The sequence below is a fragment of the Anser cygnoides genome, chromosome 3 (assembly GCF_040182565.1).
Source record: "Anser cygnoides isolate HZ-2024a breed goose chromosome 3, Taihu_goose_T2T_genome, whole genome shotgun sequence".
Classification (NCBI taxonomy): Eukaryota; Metazoa; Chordata; class Aves; order Anseriformes; family Anatidae; genus Anser; species Anser cygnoides.
Window position 1 is genome coordinate 25,464,778 of NC_089875.1, and position 25,391 is coordinate 25,490,168.

The 25,391-nt window shown below is 42.9% G+C and overlaps 1 protein-coding gene across 4 annotated transcripts in view; it reads right to left on the reverse strand.

Annotated features, from left to right (window-relative positions):
* The window catches only part of HHAT (hedgehog acyltransferase), a 172,385-nt gene continuing 146,994 nt past the window's right edge, over positions 1–25,391 (reverse strand). For 3 of the 4 annotated variants that reach the window (XM_066993754.1, XM_066993752.1, XM_048057603.2), the window contains one exon: positions 1–2,300. In XM_066993754.1, the coding sequence (XP_066849855.1) occupies positions 2,048–2,300 (253 nt within the window). In that variant the 3' untranslated portion in view covers positions 1–2,047. The other variant, XM_066993753.1, reaches the window with a different exon arrangement.

Here is a 25,391-nt window from a genome sequence, read left to right on the forward strand (position 1 = left end):
AACTGTCAGTTTCAGCTTTATTTTTTGAAACAGAAAAGGATACAAAATTAGGGAAGATGTATAAAGCACTGAAAAAATACATATAAAAAACAATTTTGTTTTAGAAAGAAGCATAGTCTAGCTGACCTTCAGGGTCATTGCCATATTAGAGCAGGGCACTTTGCATGCATACAAATTGGAATCCCATCACTCAGTAGCCACTCGTGTCATGCAGTAATGGTAATCGATCAGACTGAGGAACAGACTCATGACTTTTCACTCCAATGCTAATTCCACTTAATTACAAAGTCTGAGTTAAGTTTCAGGAAGTTCTTGCCCTTAGCTCAGTGCTACTCCAAAGCTGAGGCCAATTTCAGACCTTTTTAGAAAATTTGCAGGCTGAGAGCAAAATACTTCTCTGGCTGAGAGGAACCCTGTAATCACCGTAAATCAATCCAGAGGGCCACGTCTCTGGCCGGGCAGCACGCATGGTGCGTCTTATTTTCAACAGTCCATCGTATCTCCTAGAGATAACTTCCAAGGGAAATAACTGCATTTGCACAGTGGAAAAATCCTTCCCTAAAAATAAAGGGCTGGAGGTTCTGCCCTGAAATAGTAAGGGAAAGGCTGGGTCTCTGGATGGGTAGACAGCTGAAGACTCTGCCCTTTTTTCTGCAGCAACAAATGAAGGGGAAAAAGGCGTCAGAGCAGCAGAGACATCAGAAATGCAGGCACTGAGCTGAAGCCTATCTCAGGGACTGAATTTCTTGCTGAAGGGATGATCTCGATCAGACTGTCCAAAGCTGCAGGAGTGATGGACAGCAGGACACTCATCTGTGCCTCCCGACAGGCTGGGATGGCTGCCGGGGGCACGGAACCAGTTTGGAGAGGAGCCCTGCTGCTTCGGGTGCAGGAGCTGCTCTCGGCAGAAGCAGTGCTCTTCTCCAGGGCTGGTGGCCTTTTGCTGTGCCTAAAGAAAAGCCCAGCCACATACACTAAAGGCCTTCAGGCTGATTAACAGGGAACAGACTGGGAGGTGCCCCTTGTACCAGAGGTGGGTAGGGTCTCCCTTCCCCTTGCAAAACGGCGCGTGCCAGCACTCGCAGCCTCAAGGCTCGCAACCAGACAGGCAGAACTTTGCCAGCTCTGGGCAACCCCGTGTTTCAGCAAAGATGCTGCTGTGACAGGTCTGGCTGCGGGCAAAGGACATGGAGCTCTGGCTCATTTGGTGCCACTGTAACAGACAATTTTTATTTTATTTTTTTTTTTAAAGCTCTTATAATGCTGCTCCTAGTCTGTCTCTTTAATATTGCAGGAGCTAATTGCCTGGACAGCAGAGGATGAAGCAGACCTACCATTCAGTCAGCCCTGGCTTATCTCCTTTCATAGAAAAGCACCAGAGGCAGACTAACCAGCTCCCCTGAAGGTGGGATTCACTCCATCACAGAGGTAATATTACACGCTTTAGTGCTAACCCAAGGCAGACAGCACTTAAAGCCCAAGGAGCTGTAAGGTCATATTAGATTTAAAAATAAAAGTTGACTTTTTTTTTTTTTAAGGCCTGCCTTCCTCTTTTTGAATGATCAAACACATACACTCCCAAGAATACCAAAAAAAAAGTGTTTAAATGAGAAATTAAAGAGAAAAAGCAGACTTTGCTACAGTAACTAGAAAGTCCTATAAGGCTGAAAAACTGCAAGCAGTGAGAACACCAAAAATGTTCTACCTTAAATCAGAAAGCAATCAAAATGAACTGATGAGCACCCTGCCTGTCACAAGTAATGTAAGTGCAGGGCACAGCCCTGTGTGCCCCTGGACAGAAGCTGAGAGAGATTGGAGGTTTTTTTTGAATTGTGCAATGTAGGAAAAAAGAATTTTCTTCAGTACGACAAAATAGGCAGCAAAATACTGGAAGAAATAAAAACAGTCTTTATCATATGTGAAATACATATTCTGAGGTGCACACTTTCAGCGTACAGTCACAGACTTGTTGTTTTATAAAAATAACATCATTCAAAATGCTTCATAATTTCTCCCCACCCTTCATATAGCCCATTAGTGTTTCTGCTTAAATTCCTGAATTCACCACCCAGAAGGAACTAAATGAGCTTTTAGTTTTAACACATTGACCAAATACTTGGTCTGGCACATTGTTCTGCGGATAAGACGTCCAGTGTAGAAAACCATCGACGTGTAAGCTGCCATGAAACTCGTCGCTCTGCGTCACCCTTAATTCACAGCGTAAGTGCGTTCCCATTCGATTCCCACATGAGAATAGCAGTACAGGAACCCGAGAACAGTCAGTGTTGCCCATGGCCAGCCTATAAATAGAAAGACAGACAATCCTAGTCAGAATAATTAATGACTGCTTCACACAGAAATACTCCTGGGATGACCAACTTACGATGCTTTTAATTAATTTTATTAGCAATTTGGTATTATAACTAGAGCCAACCCACAAAATTCGAAAGGGGAAACCTGGATTGACTAAAGCTTCAGTCTTTTCCATTTTCAGCGAACTGGTTCAGGGTTACTCCTGCTCCACGTCCCCAAAGGACACTTGCTGAATTATAGAGGTCTGTTTCAATCCTCTCCTTTGTGGCAGGTTTGTCTGTCAAGCAAAATCCCTGAACGCATCCCGATGCTTTACGCTGGCTACAGTGCTTCCTATGCACACAGGCATGCATAACCATAATGCAGGTTATTAAAAATCAGCACAAATCCAGCTACCTGTTCTGCAAAAAGAGTCTGAAGAAATCTCTGACTGAGGCTGGTTTGGATACCCTGCAGCTGGGTGTAAAATTGATGCATGTGCTCTGCAGCCCAGTGACAGCTAATGGGGTCAGAATAGCACCGTGCCAGTGCAGAAGAGACAGCCCCATTTGCCTGATCTGTACTTGTTAGGTTTTTATTTATTTATTTAATAAAAAAGAAATACTCCTCTAGTATATAATACTTTTGCTGGGGAAACGTCACATTTTGTCATTATTTTTAATTCTGTTTAGTGGAAGTCACCCTTTTTCACTGGAGCTTTTAGCAGCTAAGCAAGTGAGCAGCAGGAGGTCACAAGCCAAAAGGACAACCCTTTCCCAGGGCAGTTGCAGATCACTTGAAAAATCTGTATCAGTGGATTTCAGAATCAGATAAATGAAGCTGCCTTTGTTGATACTTTTCCTCCTCTGCTCATTTTCTCCATCCTCATCTTAGAATTTACAGGCTGAAAGCCCCAGCATTAGGCCCTAATGTTTTGTTGAGGGGAGGGGAAAGGGAGGAAGGTATTTGAGGTTTTTTTTTTTGTCTTTTTGTCATTGTCAACACAGGAACTCTGGTTGTGTGTTTGACTGGTTTTCTATATGCCACCCTTGAACCAACAACTGCTGCTTTCAAAAAAAGGGCTTCTGCGCTCCCATTTGGAGAAAATTCTGAGCAGAGGAGCCTGCTGGCAGAAATGAGATTCCTCAGTGGCCTGCAGAAGGGATGGAGAGAAGACATACCCTCTCCACAACAGAATACTCTTTCTGAAGCATGCTCACGAGGTATTTTGCAGGCTGGCTTTGTCCAGGCTTCAAGCCCATGCTAGACTGGGTGCTGCTGAACTGTGCTCCCGTCTTGCTGAGCCTTAACAGCCTGCCCTCAGCAGGGCTGGCTGCCTCGGGCTCTGCCCTGCACTTCTGGGGACTGTGCGTGCTGGGACCCTTCCTGGGCACACAGAGAGCCCAGGCAGTGCAATGTTTGACCCTGCAATAGAGCTAGAAAACGTTATTTTTTTCCCCCTGTGAAGAGCTGTGTGTTTCATGGATCTCTTAATTGTTCTGTCCTTGTTTCATGGTGAAATACAGTCATGGGACCGGAGTGATTTTCACCGAGACATTTACAAATGTTCATCAATTGTCTTCACAACACCCTAAAGCAAAATTATACTTTCTCATTTAATTATTTGTTTCACAAAACAAAACTGCTGAGGTATCTCCAAAGGGATTTTTAGCAACGAACTAGCTTAGTTTCTTCAGTAATATTAGGCCAGTGTAGAGTGGGTTTTACCTTCAATAGCAAGCTAAAGCCTGGATGTACTTTGTCTATGGTAACATTTAGCTTGAAAGCATGTCAACGGATGCAATAAAACCATCCCTTTCCTGGAAGCAATATTCTGGTGTCTGCTCTGTGCAGACAGAGACAGCACGTTAAAAGATGACAGGCTCTAGAGCTGCTTTTTTGGTTTGGGTTTTCAAAAAGGGTACTTTTGGAAACCTTGCCAGATAGACATCAAGCATTTTTTATAATGCTTTAAAGACCTGGCACACAGAAAATGCGCCGGCAGTGGTCCTTATGACTTGGTTGTTATCGCAAGCCAGTACATGTACATTAAATCCTAGTTATAAGAGACCTTGGCAGGATACGTAGGTACACGCTAGAAATCTTTTCTAGATGCCTCAGACTTAAGATAAAATTCCTTCTCAGTGCCCACGACATGGCTTTATGGGGCTCTCATGGCGCTATAATCAGGCCTGTGGTAATCCTCTTGGAAGGCAGGGAGTTTCTCCTGTACAGTAACAGGTGTCAGGGATTGCATCCAGCAGATTATCTCCTCCTGATCTAATTAAGCTGAAAAGGAAGGGGGGAGACAAAGTCACCCGCTATGGGACAGGGAAAAGAACTTTTTTTATTTATTCTTGCTACAGCTGCTCTAGGAGGAGCCACACAGATCCCAAAGCACTTCTTGCTGCAGGGGCAAGAGGCAGCCCTCTCAGAGCTGGGCTGGAGGAGGAGGTACCTCTGCCTTGCAGGCCCATCCTTGCCCTGCAGGAATCACGTGCACTGCTACGAGGTGTGGGGAAATGCGTACGGCACCTCCACTGTCAGTCAGCAAAACAAAGGCATCGTGTTCTGCTTCCACACGATCCTGGATTAACCAATTCACTCAGTGCAGATTTGCACAAGTGCATCCACACCTGAAAAGTGGCCCGAGGACAGCCCGAAGCAAGCAGGGGCTCTTTAAACTCTTTTCACCTCTCTGTTCCATTTCATGACTGGACACAGGATGAACCTGACGAACAGACTGAAGAACTTTGTCTCCAGAAGGTGATGTTGCAGGGAAGGACGCATCGAGCAACACTAACCCAGCAAGGACGCGTCATTTCCAATTCTGTCTGGCGTTTTTTCTGATGCAAACGGCCCACGTGTCATCCTTGTGTGTGACCTCCATAATCAGACAGCAGCACGAGCTGCCCTCTCGCAAGATACACTCACAGGAGCCTTTTCCATGCTTTAACAGTTTCTCTTCATAAACCCAAGCAACCAGAAGTTACTGATGTATTCAGGTCCATAGTTCCAAGGAGATCACACTTTTTGCCCTGGGCCAGCACTGTAATGTATTTTCTTTTCTCACGCCTTTTGCTCTCCCTCATTCTGCTCTTACCCTGACATCACAGTTCAAGGGCTCTCCTTTCTGGTGGCTCCCCAGCTTTACCTTATCACCCTAAATCACTGCATCCTCGTACAGAAAATGTCATCCACCCCATAACGTCCTTCAGACTCCATTCAGAAGTACACATGCCTGCATTCTGCACCAACATTTCTCTGCAAAATCGTATATATAAAATGCACTTCTATAAACAATATTACTAGGGTCATACTAAGTACTAACCTTAGGAAATGACTGAGGTAGGTTTGCCTATTCAAATACAAGCCACACAGCACCTTAAATCTTAAAATTTGTTGACTGTCAGCAGTAATTTGATTTTAGACTTGAAAACCAAGTTTCGTGAGATGACTCAGATTTTCATAATCTTTTTTCATGGAAAGATGAATTAGTATTCACTAACATATGCTATCTGTACATCTAAGAACAAATTCATATGCTATTACCTAATCTAGCAAATTCTGTAAGATTTACATACATATTTTTTATTTTTAGACAGCTGGACTTTTAGCAAAGGGATGCTGGGTGAGAATCATCAGTGGAATCACAACCAAATTCTCGACTTACCCAGGTGAACTGCTTCACAAAACTCCAACAGGCTTTTTTGTGAAGAGGACTGTGAAGCCTGTGTCAAGGTAACAGCAACGCTTTATCTACCATATCACCTCCTCCCAAAAAAGTCTCCAACCCCAAGTGGGCAGGAGACACTGCTCTGTCACACACAGCTTATTCAATAGTCTTGCTGGTTTAAAACTGCATTTTGACATGCTATGTACTCACCTTTCAGTGTAACGAATATGAAACTTGTTTTCATTACGTGCTCAAAAAAGAATTAACACAAACTAACTGCAGCAGGAACAGCTTTTGGAATAGTTCCTTCCCTTGAACTTCCTATCTCCTCTTCCAAAATGCTTCTAGATACTTTGTGAACATCTAGATAAGATCATGTTTCTGGCCCATTCTAGATTTTAAACTGAAGATAGTAGGGTAAAACTAAGCTTTCAATCGAAAAGTAGTTGCTTGGATCACAGCTCTCAAAAGTCTGGTTATGTCCTCATTACCTCACTTCAAATCATCTGAAAAACCATTTAATTATGTATGCATAATGAAATTCATTCACATTTCCTAATCATCTACCGTACTGCAAAAGAATCATGCTAGCAATGTGCTGGGGCCTCTTGAGCTATCACAAAATGTCCAAACGCTAGGAAACGGCGTTTTGTTTCCTCCAGCCTGTGAGAGCTAAGAGAAAGGGGCAGCAGTTGCATCTTACATTTCCCAAAAGTGCCTTACTTGCTGTGGGACCTTCATACTGTTTTTAGATGAGACTTGGCCACACAGTCCTCAAAAGTCATCAAAGCACAAGAGTAGTTATTAAATCAATTAAAAAAAAAAAAAAGGTCTCTTTGAAAAGCTTGACTTCAGGAGCGTACATGTTACTGTGACTTTGATTTGGAAGCACCTAAGTTGCTGCCAAGACTTTGCACTCAGGAAAATCTATCCTTAAACAACTCTTCACATGTGACAGGACACTGAAGCAACCACCCTGTACAGAATTAAGGAGACACGACTGTGGGGATGAGGAGGATGACCAGGCACTGATTTGTCAGGTTGAATAAAAAGCCAAAGCAAACCAGCATTTGAGGCCAAGACCTCTCTTACCTACAAGTGCTAACATCCTTATGAGATCAGTAAAACTGTCACATTTTCAGGAAAAATAACACATTCAAAACTAAAGATTAGTTGGAAGAAACCTATTATCTGGTCCAACATCTGAAATAGAGGGCAAACTCTGAATTTTTAACTTTAATTTCAGGTCTGTCCCTCGCTTCCAGGTGGACCGCTGCTGACCCTCACGGCAGGACATGCCCAACAGGATGCATGACAAGCACTGTGCAGCCTGACACCTCGTTACCACCTTTAGGGGGTTGGAAAAGTAAACCCTACCTATCTTCAGCTACCATTCAGCACACAGATACGGGACTGCTAACTTCAAAGCCCACCAGAGGTGATCCCGCTGGCTTACACAAAATCGCTCCATGGGTTGTGCATCAAATTTTCCAGCTACTGCATCTACAGAGACATGATGCATGCGGCCCTGTGTAATGCTGGGCACTGGGTAACACTGTGTTATAATGTATGCCTACTTCTCTGTTTCTCCCAGAGTTCAGTCCTACTCTGAAGGTACTAAATCAGACTATGAATGAAATGATAATTTTCAAATTTAAAAAGTTATTTCTGAAGGATACTCTGAAGCTTTACAATACGCTGTTCAAAATACAGCATTCAGATGATAAATAGCAAAGTCACCCTTTTCAGAGAGTGTTTCTACAAACCCCTTTACAGTGCCTTTAGATGCTAATTCCTTCCAGTCTGCCTCCCCTTACTCACAACTCATCCAGACAGGAACCTGGGCATTTTCAATTACCGTGCACAGAAAAAGACCCAAGCACAACTTTTGTTTGCTTGCTTAAATTATTTTAATATTCATTAAATAAAGCCAAACACTTCAGAAATACTTGCTGAACTGGAACCCATAATAGTAAACAACTGCACTCCCAGGTGCAAAGAAAAACCAGAAGCAATTATGGAAGCATTAGAACTATTTGGAATTCAGTAAAGCTAGCTTTCATGCTTTTATATATATAAATATATACACTAGAGAAGAGGAGGCTCAGGTGAAGAGGAGGTCCATAAATACCTGAAGGGCAGGTGCAAAGAGGACAGAGCCAGGCTCTTCTCAGTGGTGCCCAGCGCCAGGACAAGAGGCCACAGGCACAAAGCGGAGCACAGGCGGTGCCCTCAGCACCAGGCAGCCCTTCTGTGCTGTGCGGTGATGGGAGCACTGGCACAGGCTGCCCAGAGGCTGTGAAGCCTCCCCTTGGAGATGTTCAACATCCAACTGGACACGGCCCTGGGCAGCCTGCTCTGGGCGTCCCTGCATCAGCCTCCAGAGGTCCCTGCCAGCCTCACCAGTTCCGTGATGCTGTGATATATCCCACTTCTTCAGTTCCTAATCACATTTCGTCATTGCTTCAGATTGCTGGTTTATTAGTGGCTGGCAGCATTGTTTAAGCAGTGCTGTGTTACAGCCTATCCTAAGAACAAAATTTAGAGGTGGAAAGATGCAAGTAGACCTGGTAAGATGCCAGGAAAAGCTCCTGTATTTGTTGAATTATGACCACTCTGCAATAAAGTAAACTGCAGTATCACGTAGCAGGGCCAAAAGCAGAGAATTATCACGTAAGATATTAACTGAAGCAATGCAACTCCCCTGCTGCATGGCTGCAGCATATCCACATTAAGTTTTACTACACTGTTGGTACAGCAGCATAATTAGACTCATGGAAAATTTATTAATGTATCTTAATCACCCAGCTGTACCCTATCCCAATCACTGAGGCATCTCTTAAACCTGCCCAATCTCTGCTGACCTCTGTATGCGCTGCTTGAGCTGACCTGAGCTGGCAATGATCTAAGCCTGATTTAAAGAGTCCCCCCCACCCAGTTTGTCCTCCCATTGATTAGGAATGCAGTTTCTCAACAGCCTGTGTGTTCTTGAGCAGTGCTATTAAAAGACTTTTTCTGTGTGCATCGTGCTGTGGAAACGGCTTTGGTCAGGGAAGCGGTCTTTGCATTATTTGAGTTCTTCCTAATCTCCTGGAGTTGGGGATCAATTTTTTTTATTATTATTATTTTCATAATCCACTTTTGAGGACAGGCCCTTAAAAATACAAGGTTGTGCATAACTACTGGCTATAGCTGTTCCTCTTCAAATCCAGAAGAAATTTTAATCCTTGAAATCTTAGCCTAAGGACTAATTATGGTTCCTGGGTTTAAAATGTAAATTGAACAGTCTAGTAGTTTTTATTGCTCACATTTTTAAATGCGACTGTGGTACTTTTCTAAATTAATGGCCAACTTAAGCGTTACTGTCTGAAAACAGCCTGTATCCTTGTGTAGGAGTTCTTACTAATAAGCATTTTATTTTTGCATACTTACAGTTCAGCTACCTGTACACTCACGTCAGTTGATAATAAACAGGCCTGGAAAAAAGACCTGATGCACAGAATTTCACTTGCATTTCACTGGCTTTATGGCTGTTGTGTGGGAGCACTCAAACCAGGGATATCAAATCACCCCCCGGCACGCATTCAGGGATAACTGCAAGGATGGTGAGGTAAGGTGCAGCACACAGAGGACTGTGAATTAAGTTGAAAAAAATGCATATGGCAAACAAAGCCCTAGCATAAACCATAGCACTGTTATTTTGCTGCTGCTTTCAGCCTTCACGTTGCATGCTTTGCTCCTCCTTGGGCTGGGTGAAGAGGAAGTCTCACCTGTGCCACGATGGAGGAGCGACAACAATTCTGCCAGCACGGGCACAGCCCCAACCCCAGCTGTCCCCCACCCTGTAAAGCAGCGCCCAGATTCGCGGGGTCTCTATATTCAAGGTGCCACCTTGCCCCACTACTAGAGCCCAGCAAAGAGCTCCCACATCTTTCCCCTCCATCCACAGCAGAGCTTGGGAGCAGAGCCAAGCAGCACCAGCATGGGAGACTCCAGGCCAACTTTGCTAATTGTTACGGATTTTCAGGTGTTGATGCTTCAGCTTCAAGTGTGGGTAAGGTCCAGATATTCAGACAAATCACCACTGTACAGCAGGGGGCACTGCAAAGGAAAGCCAGGGAAGCACTGTAAGGATGACTCAGAAGCTGTCCCATACAGAATCCGTGAACAAGGCTGAAAAGCACAAAATGCTCAGCTGCCAGGTCTAGATCTGAACCTCACCTAGGTACGTTGGCAGTAACCACAAAAGCTTCGTCTTCAGCAGACATGAAGTAATTTCCAGCTAAGGACATTAACCAATGTATTACATAGTAGTCTACTTATGTGAATTTTAAATTATACCATCCTGGAGAATGCTTACATCTGTGGCTTTCTGAGGAGTACTTATCGCTGCTGAGAAAAACTGCAAATGGAGAGATAACAGTCAAAGACCATCATCTGCAGTGCAGGATGACTGCAACTCAGGATCAGCACTGCTGAGAGCAGAAAGCTGTAGTCTCTGAGCATTGGCATAACGCAAACAGGTTCCTTTTAGCAGAAACAGGAAAAACAGATACAGATCACAAAAGCTGTAACTTTTCTTTGTTCTTATTGAGAGTGGATCCACACTTCACCAATAGCTAAAATAATTTCGCTTTTATGCTTGATGGCACTAAAGAAAGCTGCCTGCTGACAAGGACTGCCTTAAACAAGAAAGCCATTCAACCTACGTCAGGGATGTAGAAAGAATGTTAAACACACTTATTCCTATCAACTAGATAAGATGCAAATAAACAATTTCATAGGTAGCTCAAAATACCGGGCTATCATTTTACAAAGCACCCCTTGACATGATTCAGTGATGATGCCAAAACCATTTGCATTGCACTAAGCATGCACCTGAAAGAGAAAAACTGCTGTCTTATTTACAAATGCTGCTAAATGCCCCATGGACGTGGGTACCCATACAGGATATGATTGCCTTTGGAGCCAAACCCCACTTACTGATACCTAACCACGATACTAGCAGCTCTCCAGATGCTGTACAATGCAGATCAGAAGCATTATTTCCCTTGTACATAACACATGAAGTGAGCAGGGGGATGCTGGTAACTTCACTCTACATTGTTTGATTTTTTGTGGTATCGCCTGACCATAATTCTGACAAGTAATTTACTTGAAATACTGTATAAAGAACAAAAGAAACACAGCAGTTACGCTTTCTGCCTCATGTTTTAAAATAAGCTTCACACACTAGTAGTTTTTCCAGTACAGCTAGTCAGTGGAAAAAAGTCTGAGATTTTAGGCTGCAATCCTGGTCTCACACGTTGACTCTGGACTAATTCAACTAAAATCAAAAGAACCACATTACTGCAACTGCTGGACCTGAATTTAGAGTAAAAAAAAGACAGCTTAAAACTGCCTGGCAGAGTCTTTCTGCCACAATTGATAATAGGAAAAGAAAAGAAATCCAAACAGCTTTAGTTTCCAGATTAAGAAGGGGTGAATCTATAAGCTAGAAGCAACTTTCCTGCTCCTCCCAGGTCTTTAGTTGGGAACCGCACCAAAATAACGTGAAATCAAAGCAAACAAAATAAGAAATTGTGCCTTTTTTCTTTTTTTTTAAACAACAGAGACAAAAGCTTCAAAAAGCAGCACTGTAAATAAAGATGTATCTTCACCCGGAAGCAAGGCAAAAGAGCTACCTCTTCGAAGTGTCATGCAACAAAAACACTTTAAAGTAATCTACCTGTCTTGCCATACATAATGAGGGCAACGCTATGCTTATCCTTAAATGTCTGCACAGGCATTCCCAGAATAACCTCCTTAAATAGAGTGTGAACAATTACGGAAAGCTAACACTTGCAAAGATTTTATGGTATTTTCTGCTTGTAATTATTTGTTGACAGCATTACGGACACCATTCAAAACATCAGAGCCACGAGAGTCCTTTTGTTACGGCTGCATGATGAAATGTGAGAATACAGAGCTAACTCCCCAGACCAGACACGTCCCAAGGGCAGAGCTGGACTGCTGCTGCCTGGCACAACCCCGAGTCGAGTATCTAGTTATCTGTTGTTACTGAGCAGAGATACCCATGACACACAAAGAAAGACAGGCTGAGCACAAGGACGAGTTAACTTCCCTTTTACTACAGCTTGAATTTCATGAAGATTTCTTTATCAATCTAATTGGGGGTCTCCCTTCTTGGATTTCGGTTTGTGTGTCAGCCTTTTTGCATATTGCTGGGGAGCTCTGGAGAAATCAAGGCTGTATCAAGGCTTTGAAAGGGTGAGAATTTAAACCGCCCATCATCAGCAAGCAAACATCTGGGTAAAATGGTGAAGTACTATAATTTAATTCCCCAACCCAATTTCTGAACAAGGTATCCTGGAATGGTCATGAAAGTAAGATGCTTAAATGATGAAAAAAATAATAAATTTTTAATTGTGAAGTATATTTACGGATCAGTTATTCTCTGTCCTCCTCCTACTTGCAGCAACCTTTAGTCTACAATTTTCTCTTCTCATCCACAAAATCAGTTATGTTCCTAGATCATTTCAGCAATTCTGTGGCATTGCCTTGTCTCTCGTGGTGTTAAGCAGAAGAAAGCAAGCAGTGCAACAAATTTAACAACTACTTACAACCAGCTACACGAGCAATACACAAACTGCAATGTCTTATCACAGAGGCCTTGTACAAGAAATTCTCTGTGTAACAAAAATTATGTTACCTGTTACAGCTCCATGCAGTAAAAGAAGGGCTGAGGACACATCAGTAATTTACAGGAACATGGCATTTGGGATAATTGCTGTATCGGTATAACACTAGTACTACAAGTGAGGACACTGAATCGAGTCCTCACTTAAGAGAAATCCAAACATCTCAAGGGATGGAAGTACATAGATAAGGGAACCAAGCAATCTTGCAATCGCTTATCAAGCCATAACAATCAATTCAGGACTAAGGTGTTTTTAATGCTGCTGCTCTCAGGCTGTATGCAGTTACTTCACTTCCACTTGTGTCTTGTTTCCACAGCATCTCCAAACAGCGAAGAAAAGGTCCAATGGTGCAGTTAACGCACACAGCTGTGGAAGGACAGTGGCACCTGAAGCTGGCAATCAGCCAGTAGAAAACATAGACAGTGAACAACCTCCACCCCACCGGTGACATATCGCATGAAATATAATTATTGCATAAAAGTTATCTGTAGAAAAAGGGCCGTATGTGGTTAACCCCTTTTTGATAGAACAGCTGTTACACTTCTCATGTGTGGAGGCTGACCTGACCCTGCTGTAGCTCATATAATCATAGCAACTAAATACTAAAATTATCATAGAAAGGCTTGGGTTGGAAGGGACCTTAAAGACCATTCAGTTCCAACCCCCTGCCATGGGCAGGGACACCTCCCACTAGATCAGGATGCCCAGCGCCTCACCCAACCTGGCCTTGAGCACCTCCAGGGATGGGGCATCCACAGCTTCTCTGGACAACCTGTCCAGTGCCTCACCACCCCCTGAGGAAAGAATAGTTCAAATACAGATACTTTGTAGGTAAGATTGAGTTCTTTTTGGTTTTTTTTTTTTTTTTTTTTGGAACAAAAGAATGCGTTAATCCACCATCAAGACCATTTGTAAGAGAGAAAAAAAAAACCCAACAACTTAAAATTACTTGAAAGATAACAATATTTAGTTGACTTTAAGGTCAAAATCAGACAATTTACTTGTATATTCTAAGAAAACACGTTCTGGATTTTATGAGTACATCTTGTGAGTTCTCGAGGCCTCATTCCCTGCTTTCTGTGTGAATTAGCAGTGTGACTCTGTGACAGAGCTCAGAGAGTATCTGAAATTACAGATTTACCTCTGTGAGCTGCACAAGCTTGAAGCATATCTGAAGCAAAATCTAGCAATCCCTTCATCACCTGTGTCAGAACACAGGAATTAGGAATACCCAGGAAGCTACCTCAACACGCAGCTTCTGTCAGCACTGCCAGCTGCAGGGAGCTTGTGTCCTGAGCCCCACTCTGCCTTCCTGGGATCTGCTCTCAGACCAGCAGGAGACCACCTGAGGGAAGGAATTTTGATCAGCATGGATCTGAGAAAGTTATGTACCAACTTGGTAACTGCGATCAAAAAGAGTCTGTCAGCCCTAGCCCCTCCATCTGTGCACTGAGGATAACAACACTTCTTTGCCTTTGTACCCTGCTCAGAGGAGCGCATATGAAAACTTCAGATGTTGTTGTTGTTGCTCTCCTTGCTTTCCTGTTTTAAGAAAGCTTCCTAAACAGCTGCTGAATGGGACCATTCACAATGTTGCTTGAACATTAGATGGCTATGCTGGTGGAGCAAAGTATACACAAGAAAAATTTGATTTCTAAAAGAACCCCCAATATGTACTTTTTTCCCAATTATGTCTTTAGCAGGATGTTGCATTTTCCAGAAGGAAAAAAAAAAGCCACAGCCATGAGCTCCTTTACATTGAAATACAACCGAGTAAAGCAGTATTACTGTGTCTTGCTAAAAAGCTGGTGCCAATATTTAAACTATCTTATTTAACAAATCAGATGTGATCTTTCCATGTGCTTTCCTGGCCCACTAGAGTCAGCCAGGATCATTACCTGATACAGGCTGTTATACCTTCTGCTCCTCTCCCACCCTTGCACCTCTACTTAATGTAATAAAAGCAGTGCTGCAAATGTTTAACAAGACTGCTGATAGCTCTAATATACACATCATGCTCAAAACCAACACACGCCTCTCCGAAGGAAACAAGTGACCCATTTATACACATCAGCTCCACGGTGTTCAACTAGCTTCTTGTCTCCTTGTCCAGGAATGCAATGAAGTGACATTTCTGCGACTCATTCGTCTCTGCCACTTCACAGCCTGGATCATGTTTGCTACTGATGCAAAGCAAGAGCAGAGAAGTTGAAATCAGCTGTACAACCCCGAGGGGTGGATCTGCTCGGCTGCCTCACCAGAAGATGTATGGGACCTACATAGATGCCAGGGCCGAGGGGGCACCAGCAGGCTCTCATTGCCCTGACCAAGCTCACCAGGGGCCTCCAGAGAGCCATCATCCTCACAACCGTATGTAACTGTATTATCCCATATTGCATACACCACACACGCTGTGCCTGACCCTGACTTGACGTCCACCTCAGCCCTGCCTTGCCACCCTCGGCCTGGCCCGGCCCCGCTCCCCTCGCCGAGGCCGCTGTGGCCATGCCGTACCATGCCGTGGGACAGGGCCTTGCTGCCCAGCCCCGGCGCAGCAGCCCAATGGCAGGCATTCGTCTTCAGTCCCGCGCGGCAGCGGGATTTCTCCCAGTCCCGATTTCACACCTCATGGGAGAGAAGTATAATGAGAACTGGCTATGAAGCAGTCATTTCCATTTGTAAAGAGGGGAGCACAAAGGAAGTAATGAGAACAAATTTCCATATGTACAGCCCCTTCTAAACAACATTTCTGTAAGCCTCTCCGCACTGTGCACGCTTCCTTTCCTCGCTGGATCAGCCACGCACCCAGAATAATGAATGAATTTAGACAACATCATATCAGCTCGGAGGATCCAGTATAACAGAGCTGGATCTGATTTGTTTTATTTCAAAGATCACGCTTCACACATGATGGTGTGACCACACAGATTAGCCATATTAAATATAATTTGGGGCTAAATAATGAATGCCGCATCTGAGGCGGGCCCAGACTCCCTTCAGACATCGTTGCTTACAATCACTACGTGCCAAAAAAACACCTTATCACATCCCTGATCTGAAACTAAAGCATGAGGTGGGGAATACCTGACGGGAGAGGTGCATGCAGTGGCCACAGAGGGCTGGCAGGGCACGCACGAAGCCCGTGTGGAGGTGGGACAGTCACCGCGTTCACGTGATGGCACACGGCTCCCTGGTGTGAGATGGAGCCCGCCCTGGGAAGAAGACCTGGGGAACAGCTGCACAGCTCAAAGGTCCCACTGGGCTGTTCACCTCACTCCCAACATCTCCGTTAGGATCAATAGATGGCCCAGAGAGGTCTCCTAATGCAGATCATATTTTCAGTGTGGCATAAGAAATAGAAGAATGATGTATCGTAAAACCTGAGGTTAAGAAAATACCTTACTAGATCTGACCCGCTTAGACAGGTGTGGTGAGATGGCAGAAGGAAACCTAGCCTTGGAAAACAAGCTACCAAAAGAGGTACCTGTGATTTTGTAATGGCTGCAGTAAAAATGTGCATGGGCTTAATTTGACTAGGAGTTGCTTCATTTTAGTTAGAATTGCCAAAGCTAGAGGTTGGCAGTCTTTGGTATGCTGGTGAAAGCCTGTTGCCAAATGAAGATGTCAAGGTGTCCATCATTTTGACTGATGAGCTGGAGAAGAACCAAAATATTGCCATTTGCTGTGGGGGGGGGGGACATGGCTCACCGCTCTGCAATAGGCGATTTTTCTTCTGAAGGCAGTATTACTCCTGCTCTTGTCAAGGAGATTGATGCTCATTTCTTTGGCAAAAATTAGGATACCTAATAGAAAGGAAAGATAGTTTCTCTTCTTCCTTTACCTCTTTATTTTCAGTTGGATTTTCTATTGGTACTAAATGAATTATTAGTAAAATTCCTCATACCAAACTACACATTCTGGATGAAGGAAACACTTCTAAAAATGTATACATGCTCACTTAAAACACTTAAGTGGATGTTTAAAGAGAAAAGTATCCTTTTAATTTATTGGTTCTTTAATGTCTAATGCACAATCTGTTTCTCCAGCCTTACTCTTCTTCCCAAAAATCTTTTGAATGGATACTGGCACACCCAATACAAATTTTTGAAAGTTCTGCTTTTTGGATCAAATTTACTGACATGAGTGTCAGCATCCTTCATGTCTACTCACACCGTGTTTATCATATGGAGTAAGGCTGCTCAGGTAATCCACTATTTCCTCTATAGAAAATCATTTTGCATTGGGATTTGGCTCAGGGTTCACTTTAATGCAGTACCCAAAGACAGCTATGGATAAAAGACCTTCCTCTGTCCTTTAGTGTTTCACTGAGTACCACACTCAAGCGAAGAACTCAGCTGCAGTCAAAGTTTGTTGTAACAAAGAAGCCTGATTAAATAAGAGAAATTTATCATTTGGCAGAGTCCTTCAGCCATTCTTAAAAGGAAAAGTCAAACACAATACTTATTACTTTGATCAGAAACTCTGCTTGTGTCTTGGACCTGCATCCCTGATGACCTTTAAATTGCATTTGAATACATTTCGATTACCAAGGCAGGAAAATTACCCTGGCAGATGGATCAAGGTCATTACCAATCTACTATCATATCTATCTTCCCTTTTGCTGAAGTCCCTATATCTTCTATGGCTTTAGAATGATAAATTATTTTTCATTCTTCAGAGAGTAATGGAGCTTAATTTGTTTTAAATCCTAACCCAAACTCTCCAACAGATGTTGTAACTGTTGGGTAGGATACCTGAGAGGCCGTGGCACATCTCCATTTTGATCTGAAGCATCAAAGTAAAATAAATAAAGAGGATGGAAGTAAAAGGGTGACTCATATGCATTGTCATTATTCTAGACAAAGACTGAAAAAATTAAGATAAAAGGGTTAAAGTGATCAAGTGAATCTCTGGAAGGGAGGAAGAAACGTCAAAGGTAGACTCAGAAGTGAACTAGCTAATTGGCAACAGAGAAAAGGTGGTCTAGGAAGCAAGAGTCAAACTCACAAATTTGAACAAATTCTCTTTTCACTACCAAGAAAGCTATCAGTGGCTTGCTCAACTCATCAGTTCTGATCTAACAGTCCAGTTAGGAAATGGGCTGTATACACTACATTTGAGAACAAATGGTCTTAATCAAGTATGTTATGAGACAGTAAAACATTAAAGTTCTCTTGTTAAACATTAATCATTTTTTAGAAAAGGAGAACAGAAAAAAGATTCAATAACAATACTTTTTTCTCCCCCCCCCCCCCCCCCCCCCCCCCCCAAATCTTAGATAGTTATTCTTAGTCTTAAGAGGGAGAACAAACAAAGCCCCCACCGCTCACATATCAACATAAAACTTCCCCTGTTGCTCATGAGCCTGCCTCTGTAGGGATCCTCCTTAGGTAGCTCAGCTTGCCTTGTGGCTTTGACGTGCACATGCATCATCTGTATATGCCGAAAGGATACCAAAGGTCATTTGGCAAAAGACCCCCCTCCAAAATGATCAGCTTATACAGGTGGTTGCTACTAACAAGGATGGACTTTACCTGGTAAAAACAAGGTCCAGTCTTTCTAGCCTTCATTCAGAGCTAATTATACTAATTCTTTTTTTCAGACTACCGTGGAGCTGTAGGCATGGTACAAGTTGACCAGTAGCTTAGCTGTAGCTGCATTTAAGTCTGACTAATGCAGAAAAAGTTTATTACCTTCCCTCTTGGAGATATAACTGGATTTAATCTTACATCTCAATCAAGCTTAACAGAACATTAAATATAAATGCTGTCAGTAGCCAACTTCTTTAATGAAGACAGCAGTACATAAAGCTGAATTGAATTATTAATGAAATTACTCTTGCGGAACTCGTGTGATACAAGAAACTCACTGCAAAAACGTTAAGTAAATTGTAACTTTTTTAACGAAATAATCACTATCTTTGATTAATGGAGATCTAATCAGACTACACATTAATTTTGAATCATCTAAAAATTTTCATGGAAGCAATTTGTGTCATCTTTCAAAACCAGTGCAAATTTGGCAAAGTACCATGCATAATACAAGGTCTTTAAGTAATTAACTTTAGTGACTAAAATGCTCATAAAGTGTGTGTCCTTGGCTATGTATGGCACTGCCGTGGTCTCAGTTTCAAGAGAACTGATGGGTCAGCACTACTATTGTAACTGAAATACAGGAAGGTTACTGTAGGCTGACCTTTACAGTTGTTTTATATGCTATGTGCCTGCACTGAAAAGAAATTATAGGTACTTCACCTAACACTGTAGATAGTGTGAAGATACAGAACGCAAAGTGTAAGCAGGACAAAAAAAATCTTTTCACAATCACAGTCAAGACTCAGCATTTTAATATGTGACGTGTATGTACAATTAGTTTTCTTCTTTCATTTTTTTTTAAAATTTGTTAGAGGCCAGTAACAATGTCTGAGCCATGCCCACAGTAGTGCCTGCCCACCATATTGTAGCAGCAGCCTCTATTGCACTTGTTGGGGCAGTAATTATATTGGACCAGATTTCTAAATAGAAACATTTATGGCCCTGGGGAATCTCTGCTGGCATTTGCCCTGGAGCTGGTCCCTGGTGCTCGGCTCAGCAAACCACCACAGATTTTCTGTATATTTGTGGCTTGTGCACTTCCCTCCTTGCTTCACACACCAGATTTTGTTTCTATCCAGTAACTACTAGAAGTAAAACAGACTTTTCAGGACAGGACAGCTTTTTCCATCTGGCAGAAACTAAACCAAATGCATCTTGCAGATGCTTCCAGCTTGTCCTTAATGTTCTCTAGGAGGCATCTAGAGCTCAGGCAGGGCTGAGGACATCCCACTACTCCATTTTACCTGGGCAGCAGGCAGTAAAGCTGAGGGCAGATTTTCAGATGAAGAAAAAAAAGCAAAGAAAGCAAGCCTAGAGCATCATAAAGCACCCTAACCTGTGCATGACAGATACGTACATTAAGACAGACAATGCTGGAGGAGAAAAGGGGGATGGGGCAGAGTGATCTCCTCTTATGTGATATATTTTGCCATTTCCTCTAGACTGTGGAAGCAGGTAAAAGCTAGCTGTCCCTCTTAGTTTCTCCTGTTATCATCTCACAGCCTTTCATCAGCAATAATGTTACTTAAAAAGATAAAGCTCGTGTCTTTGACTGTGATGCAGGAGCCAGCTTTACTGAGAGACAGCTCAGAAATGCTTACTGCAACATAAAGAAGGCACCGCTGTGTTAGTGAGCCATCATGACTTTTTAAACAAGGACTTGACCTTTCCAAACTCGGCATAGGTCGAACAAATTAAGATGTGCCTAATTCATGGAAACTCCTTTTATTTACAAGGCAGTTACTGCTGTCACTGAAGACTTTGCTGTCAGCTCAAGCAGCACAGAAACCAACTCACTGAAAGGATCTTCTGACACTGCTGGTTCTTCCTTCTGTGCGACCGAGCTCTGTTCATGAATCCCCAGAGAACTCGGCGTTTAAGCAGGACTGTGAAGAAGCACATCTTAAGGAGGAATGAATGCTGAAAAACAGACTGACAGCAGTCACGAAAGCCAAGATCTGTTCCCCGCTCTGCTACTGACTTGCCACTTCTCTTTGTGCCTTTGTTTCTCTTTGTTATTTGTTAAGTGACTGGAATCACAAAATTCTTCAAATCTTTGGGTCAATATCGGACTACAAAAGGATACATCAGTCTATTGCCATATTTTACACAGGCTGCTCAGAAGCTTTGCAACCTACTGCAACCTTAAAGTTGGCCAAAGGATGAAATGACATCAGAAGAAACCATTCGCTCTGTCTCTCCTCAGGAGTGGCAATTAGAAACAAGGCAGGTTTATAAGGAAGGGTGTTCTGGGGCATTTTTGAGCAACTCTGCCAGTGTGACGCAAGTTTTACTGCAATAAAGACAGCTGCTATTTTAGTGTTTTTCAAATAAATGGCATCATGATGTAAAATCTGCATCTTATCAAACAGGTTAGCTCATACAGCAATAAACGCAGAGCTCCATGACAGCATCACCATCAGTCAGCAGCAGGCTCTGTGGAAAGGATGCCTTGGAAACATCCGAATGATCTTGCTGCTGCTAGGAAAGGCCTTTAACCCTGGCTGCTGAGACAGGGTCTGGGACTTTGTTGTTCAGCAACAAAACTGTATCAAAATCTCTAGCAAAGCTGCATGTCCTGTACAACTAAACTGCACACATCAGTTTGAACTATAACAAGGTTCAATCCTTGCTCTACATAGTTTTGCTGGTAGAAGTTACAAGAGTGTTCCTGCAATTCCATGTCATTTCAATCCAGGGAAGAGTGTTACTGAACCAGTAAAAAGCATGGATTTATGTGAGATGTCCTGGTGGTACAGCCTGTCGGTATTCCTGCACCTGCAAAGGTGCCCTGAGCCTATGAATTGGGAATACAGAACCAAGCATCAGCCAGACAGAGTTCCCTTCACGTTTTTTCCCCACTTTGAAATGTGGTCCTCCAAAGAAATCCCAGACTAACTCCAGACATTTGTTAGTCCTTGAGAAATGAGGCATCTTCAATTTATCCTGCATCCCTCAGGGCTAACCTCCCCTCTGTGTGGAGGCCAGAGCTTAATTATGATGTTTCTCTAACTACAGATACCCTCTGTCCCTTATACCAAGAGGGAGCCATTAGCAATTTTCCCCCAGGGAAGCACAGCTCATTATAAGCTATTGTCAGGTATAAAATAGCTTTTGGCTCATTTAGATTTTTTGTTTTGCAGCATGATAAAGAATAAAAGGCAATGTGCATTGAGCTGTCTATGTGATAAAGGCACTAGTGCCACTACACAAGTTGAAGCAGCTCAATAGCTGAAAACAGATGCTTCCTGCAGTGAATTGATGTGACAAAACTTGAACTCATTTTTTGGAGTCAGGCAATAGATCTTCAGCCTAGTACAGAGCAGCAAGTGTACCGAATGCAGGCTGTGTAAAATTCAGCATGCAGCTAGCCTCCAACTAGCTTACTGTGAGGTGGCCTTGGAGAAGATCACAGAATCATAAAGGTTGGAAGAGACTTCCAAGATCATCTGGTCCAACCACCCCCCTACCACCAATGTCACCCACTAAACCATGTCCCTAAGCACCACGTCCAACCTTTCCCCAAACACCCCCAGGGACGGTGACTCCACCACCTCCCTGGGCAATGTCCCAGTGCCTGACTGCTCTTTCTGAGAAGAAATGTCTCCTCATTTCCAACCTGAACCTCCCCTGGTGCAACTTGAGGCCATTCCCTCTAGTCCTATCACTAGTTATCTGTGAGAAGAGGCCGACCCCCAGCTCCTCACAGCTTCCTTTCCAGTAGTTGTAGAGAGCAATAAGGCCTCCCCTGAGCCTCCTCTTCTCCAGACATGCCTTTCTTGAAGAAGATTTCTTAAGAACAACACACCTTGATGGTGTTTTCTAAGGCTGTGAAGGTGCAAGTGAAAGAAACAAAGATGGACTGCAGTAAATAAAAGTTTCAACATAGCTGGAATAAGCTCCTACTAATATTTTCATATGACATAATAAAGCTCAGATTTAAGTACTGTGGCCTTCACAGGTAATTGGTTTACCTGAGAAAAGATGATCCAGACATTTAAAACTGGCACTGATAAAATCAGTGGTGATTTTGCCATCAGCCTTAATGGAAATAGGACCAAGTTCCTGGGGCACAATGCTATCAGTTGCGTGGTGACCTCCACTCCCAGCAACTCAGGCAGAATTTAAAAGCACTCAGTAATTTGGGGAAATTGCTTGGAAAGCAGCTGAAATATCAGTGCCTACCACACCTTGGAAATATGCCATTTGCTTGTGACATTTGTTGGAGAATTTCACATCTATGAATAATGAAGAGCAGAAATGACTACCTAATGCACAATGATCTGGTTGGAGGACAGGACCTTCTCTGACATTCCCCTCCCAAACTCTCAAACATATTCCCCACACCTTCCAATCTAAAAAACAAACAAACAAAAACGTGCATTAAATATTTCATTAAGTAGCAATACTCGTGTATTGAATGCATCTCTAATAAAATAGTTGAAATAGAGGAAAGGAAAATAAACAGATCTTTTCCATCTGCTTCAATGAAAAAAGTAGATACTATCTGGTATAGACAAATCAGAATACTTCTGGAAAATGAAACCTGTTTAACAAATAACTGCCATACTCCTGTAAGGTTTTAGATCTTCTACTCTAACTTTCATGCAAAACATTTAGAAAACTGAAGGTGACACTTGTTTCTACTCTGAATGTGTAAATTTCCCTTCAACAAACTCTGCTACAATGCCTCCATCTATCAACTTCTTCACTGCAGCATTTGGTTACCTCTCAGCTGCCAGCTTATTTACCTACATGATCATTCTGTGCATGGAAACTGTCCTACCCGTTCATCATCCCTGTTGCTCTTCTCCAAAACCTGCCAACCTCTGATACATGCTTTCTCATATGCAGGAAGGCTGCAAAGCTCGACAGCTCCTGTGTATAAATACCAGCAGGTTTAATCACTGCCTGTGAACGTTGCAGAGTCTAACACAAGTCCCATCCAGGACTGACAAACACGGCAGGAGGAAGCCCAAAGTAACAGGCTGTAAAAGGGCCAAAATGAGGTGGGGATAGGAAACAAATGCAGGTGGAATGGTACATAGAGCAGGTATCACAAGAGGAACAACTGTCTCAAGAGCAGGACGACAGAGATAGTGAAGCCATCACGTTGAAACCAGTAACGGGATGTCCAAAAAACCACAACATTGGAGTGGGGAAAGCAGAAAGGTGAATGGCACTTTCTGTGTTGTGCAGACGAAAGTCTGCCATGCTGGCTCAGGACTATGTAAAAAAACCATGTATGCTTGAGCCATACACTTATACAACTGACAATGCTTGTGTGTGATGCCTTTATGAACTTGCGTATGGGAGGCTCAAGTACCAGAGAAACCCAACCAGAACCGGCATGTGTCAATGGTAAGGCTCTGTCCTGCAGTCCCCACACAAACTGTTTTAGCTCAGACTCCAGCCTGATTTACACCAGTGATAAGTCTCCCAATAACCTTTGTGCACCAAAAAAATATGAAGCACAACTGCCCTTGTTAACTGGAGTATGGATTTCCGAGTAGGAAAAGAGCGGTTTCTTGCTTCCTGAAAAACAAAAGGCCAAATTCCAACAGATACAGCTGTTCCTCACCTCTGGGGCACAAAGCTAAGTCCTCCCCATAATTCTCTTCCCCTTCTCCTCCACTCCTACCTAATGCCAAGTCTTGCCTCCAGCCTTTCGCAGAAAACTGCCAGTCTGGCTGTATGTGCTTCAGCCCCACATTTGGAAATGCCTGAAGTGTTTTGGCTGAGTCTTTTCTTCTAGGAATTGGCCTGAGAGACAGCAGAAGTAAAACCTCCAAAAAAACAAGAAAAACAAAAAATCAAGTACAAATTAAACATTTTTGTAGTGAGAAACCTGAGGTGCTCGTAACCTTATTTATAATACATGAATTCAATCTCTTTCAGGATTAGTATGATACAGAAACGCTAAAATTAGTCTTCAGTCTTCTAATTTCATTGTAAGAAAAAAGAGAAAAAAGCAAAAAGTCTTATTTTAGCAAGAATAAGTGCTCAGGGTGCAGATATATAGAAATATTTAGGTAGATACTAGCTCACATTCGTTCAAAATTATTTTGCCTGTCAGTTCTTGTTCAGTACCTCTTTAACCAGTTGGCAGGAAAACTGCTTATAGTTATCTTGCAGCTCATCCCATTGGAGTACATTTGAAAGCCACAGAGTTTCTAAAAGGCCCGGAAACTTTTTCAGATGGTAGAAGGGAAGGCTGTCACAGGATGCCTCATGAGAACCCACGGAGCCAGTGAGATGCGTTATGAGTGCTGGTCAGGTAGGTACCAGCTACTCTGTATGTGGGGTTTTACCTCAGTGAATGTGTTTCAGGCATCTGGGGTACTTTGAGTTAGAAAAAAAAGGAATAATTCTCTAAGAATCAAAACCTGCAGCCTGTCTGGGAGGCTTTAAAGCCTGTATAACATTATAGTCTGTATAGTCACTGATCAGGAAACAGCAGCAGAGAAGGCTGGCCAGCCTTGAAAAACACACCTATATGCAAATACAAACTATTCTGAACCCAGATTTGCCTTCAGTGTGCACACAAAACACACAACTCAGCTAAAAACAACAGAGTGACACAGATTTACTTCTCTGCCATGCTCTCAGAATTTCCATTAAGACTCTTTTTTTCCCTGATATTTCCAATCTTCTTTTCACATTAAAAGATCTCTGGAGTTGGCAGGAACAATCTCCCTTAGACTCTCCTAAATGAGCAGCTCCAGGCTTTGTAGGCGTTTGCTGAACACTGAAACGCACCAGCACAAACCAGCCCTGAACACTGACAGGACCAAGAGACAGCTCTTCAGCAAAGGAAAAGGGGGTTTTCAGGAAATAACACAGCCTACGAAATAATCACTACCCAAGATCGTTTTTAATACTTAACATTGGAATACTGCCATAGAAGTAAAAACGGAGCCTATATTTTCTTTCCCTGAGAAAAAGAGGTAACTTCTCTTAGATTTATGATTTCGGGTATGCATTGGTTCAGTCACTAGTGCTCTGGGACAGGCTTTGCAGCCTAGCACATGGCATTAGTGTGCAACGCAAGGAAGAAGAGTTCTTCCAGCTCCGTGCTGGGAGGATTTTTCCTCCAAGTGACTTCACATGGTAAATCCAGATTGTTCA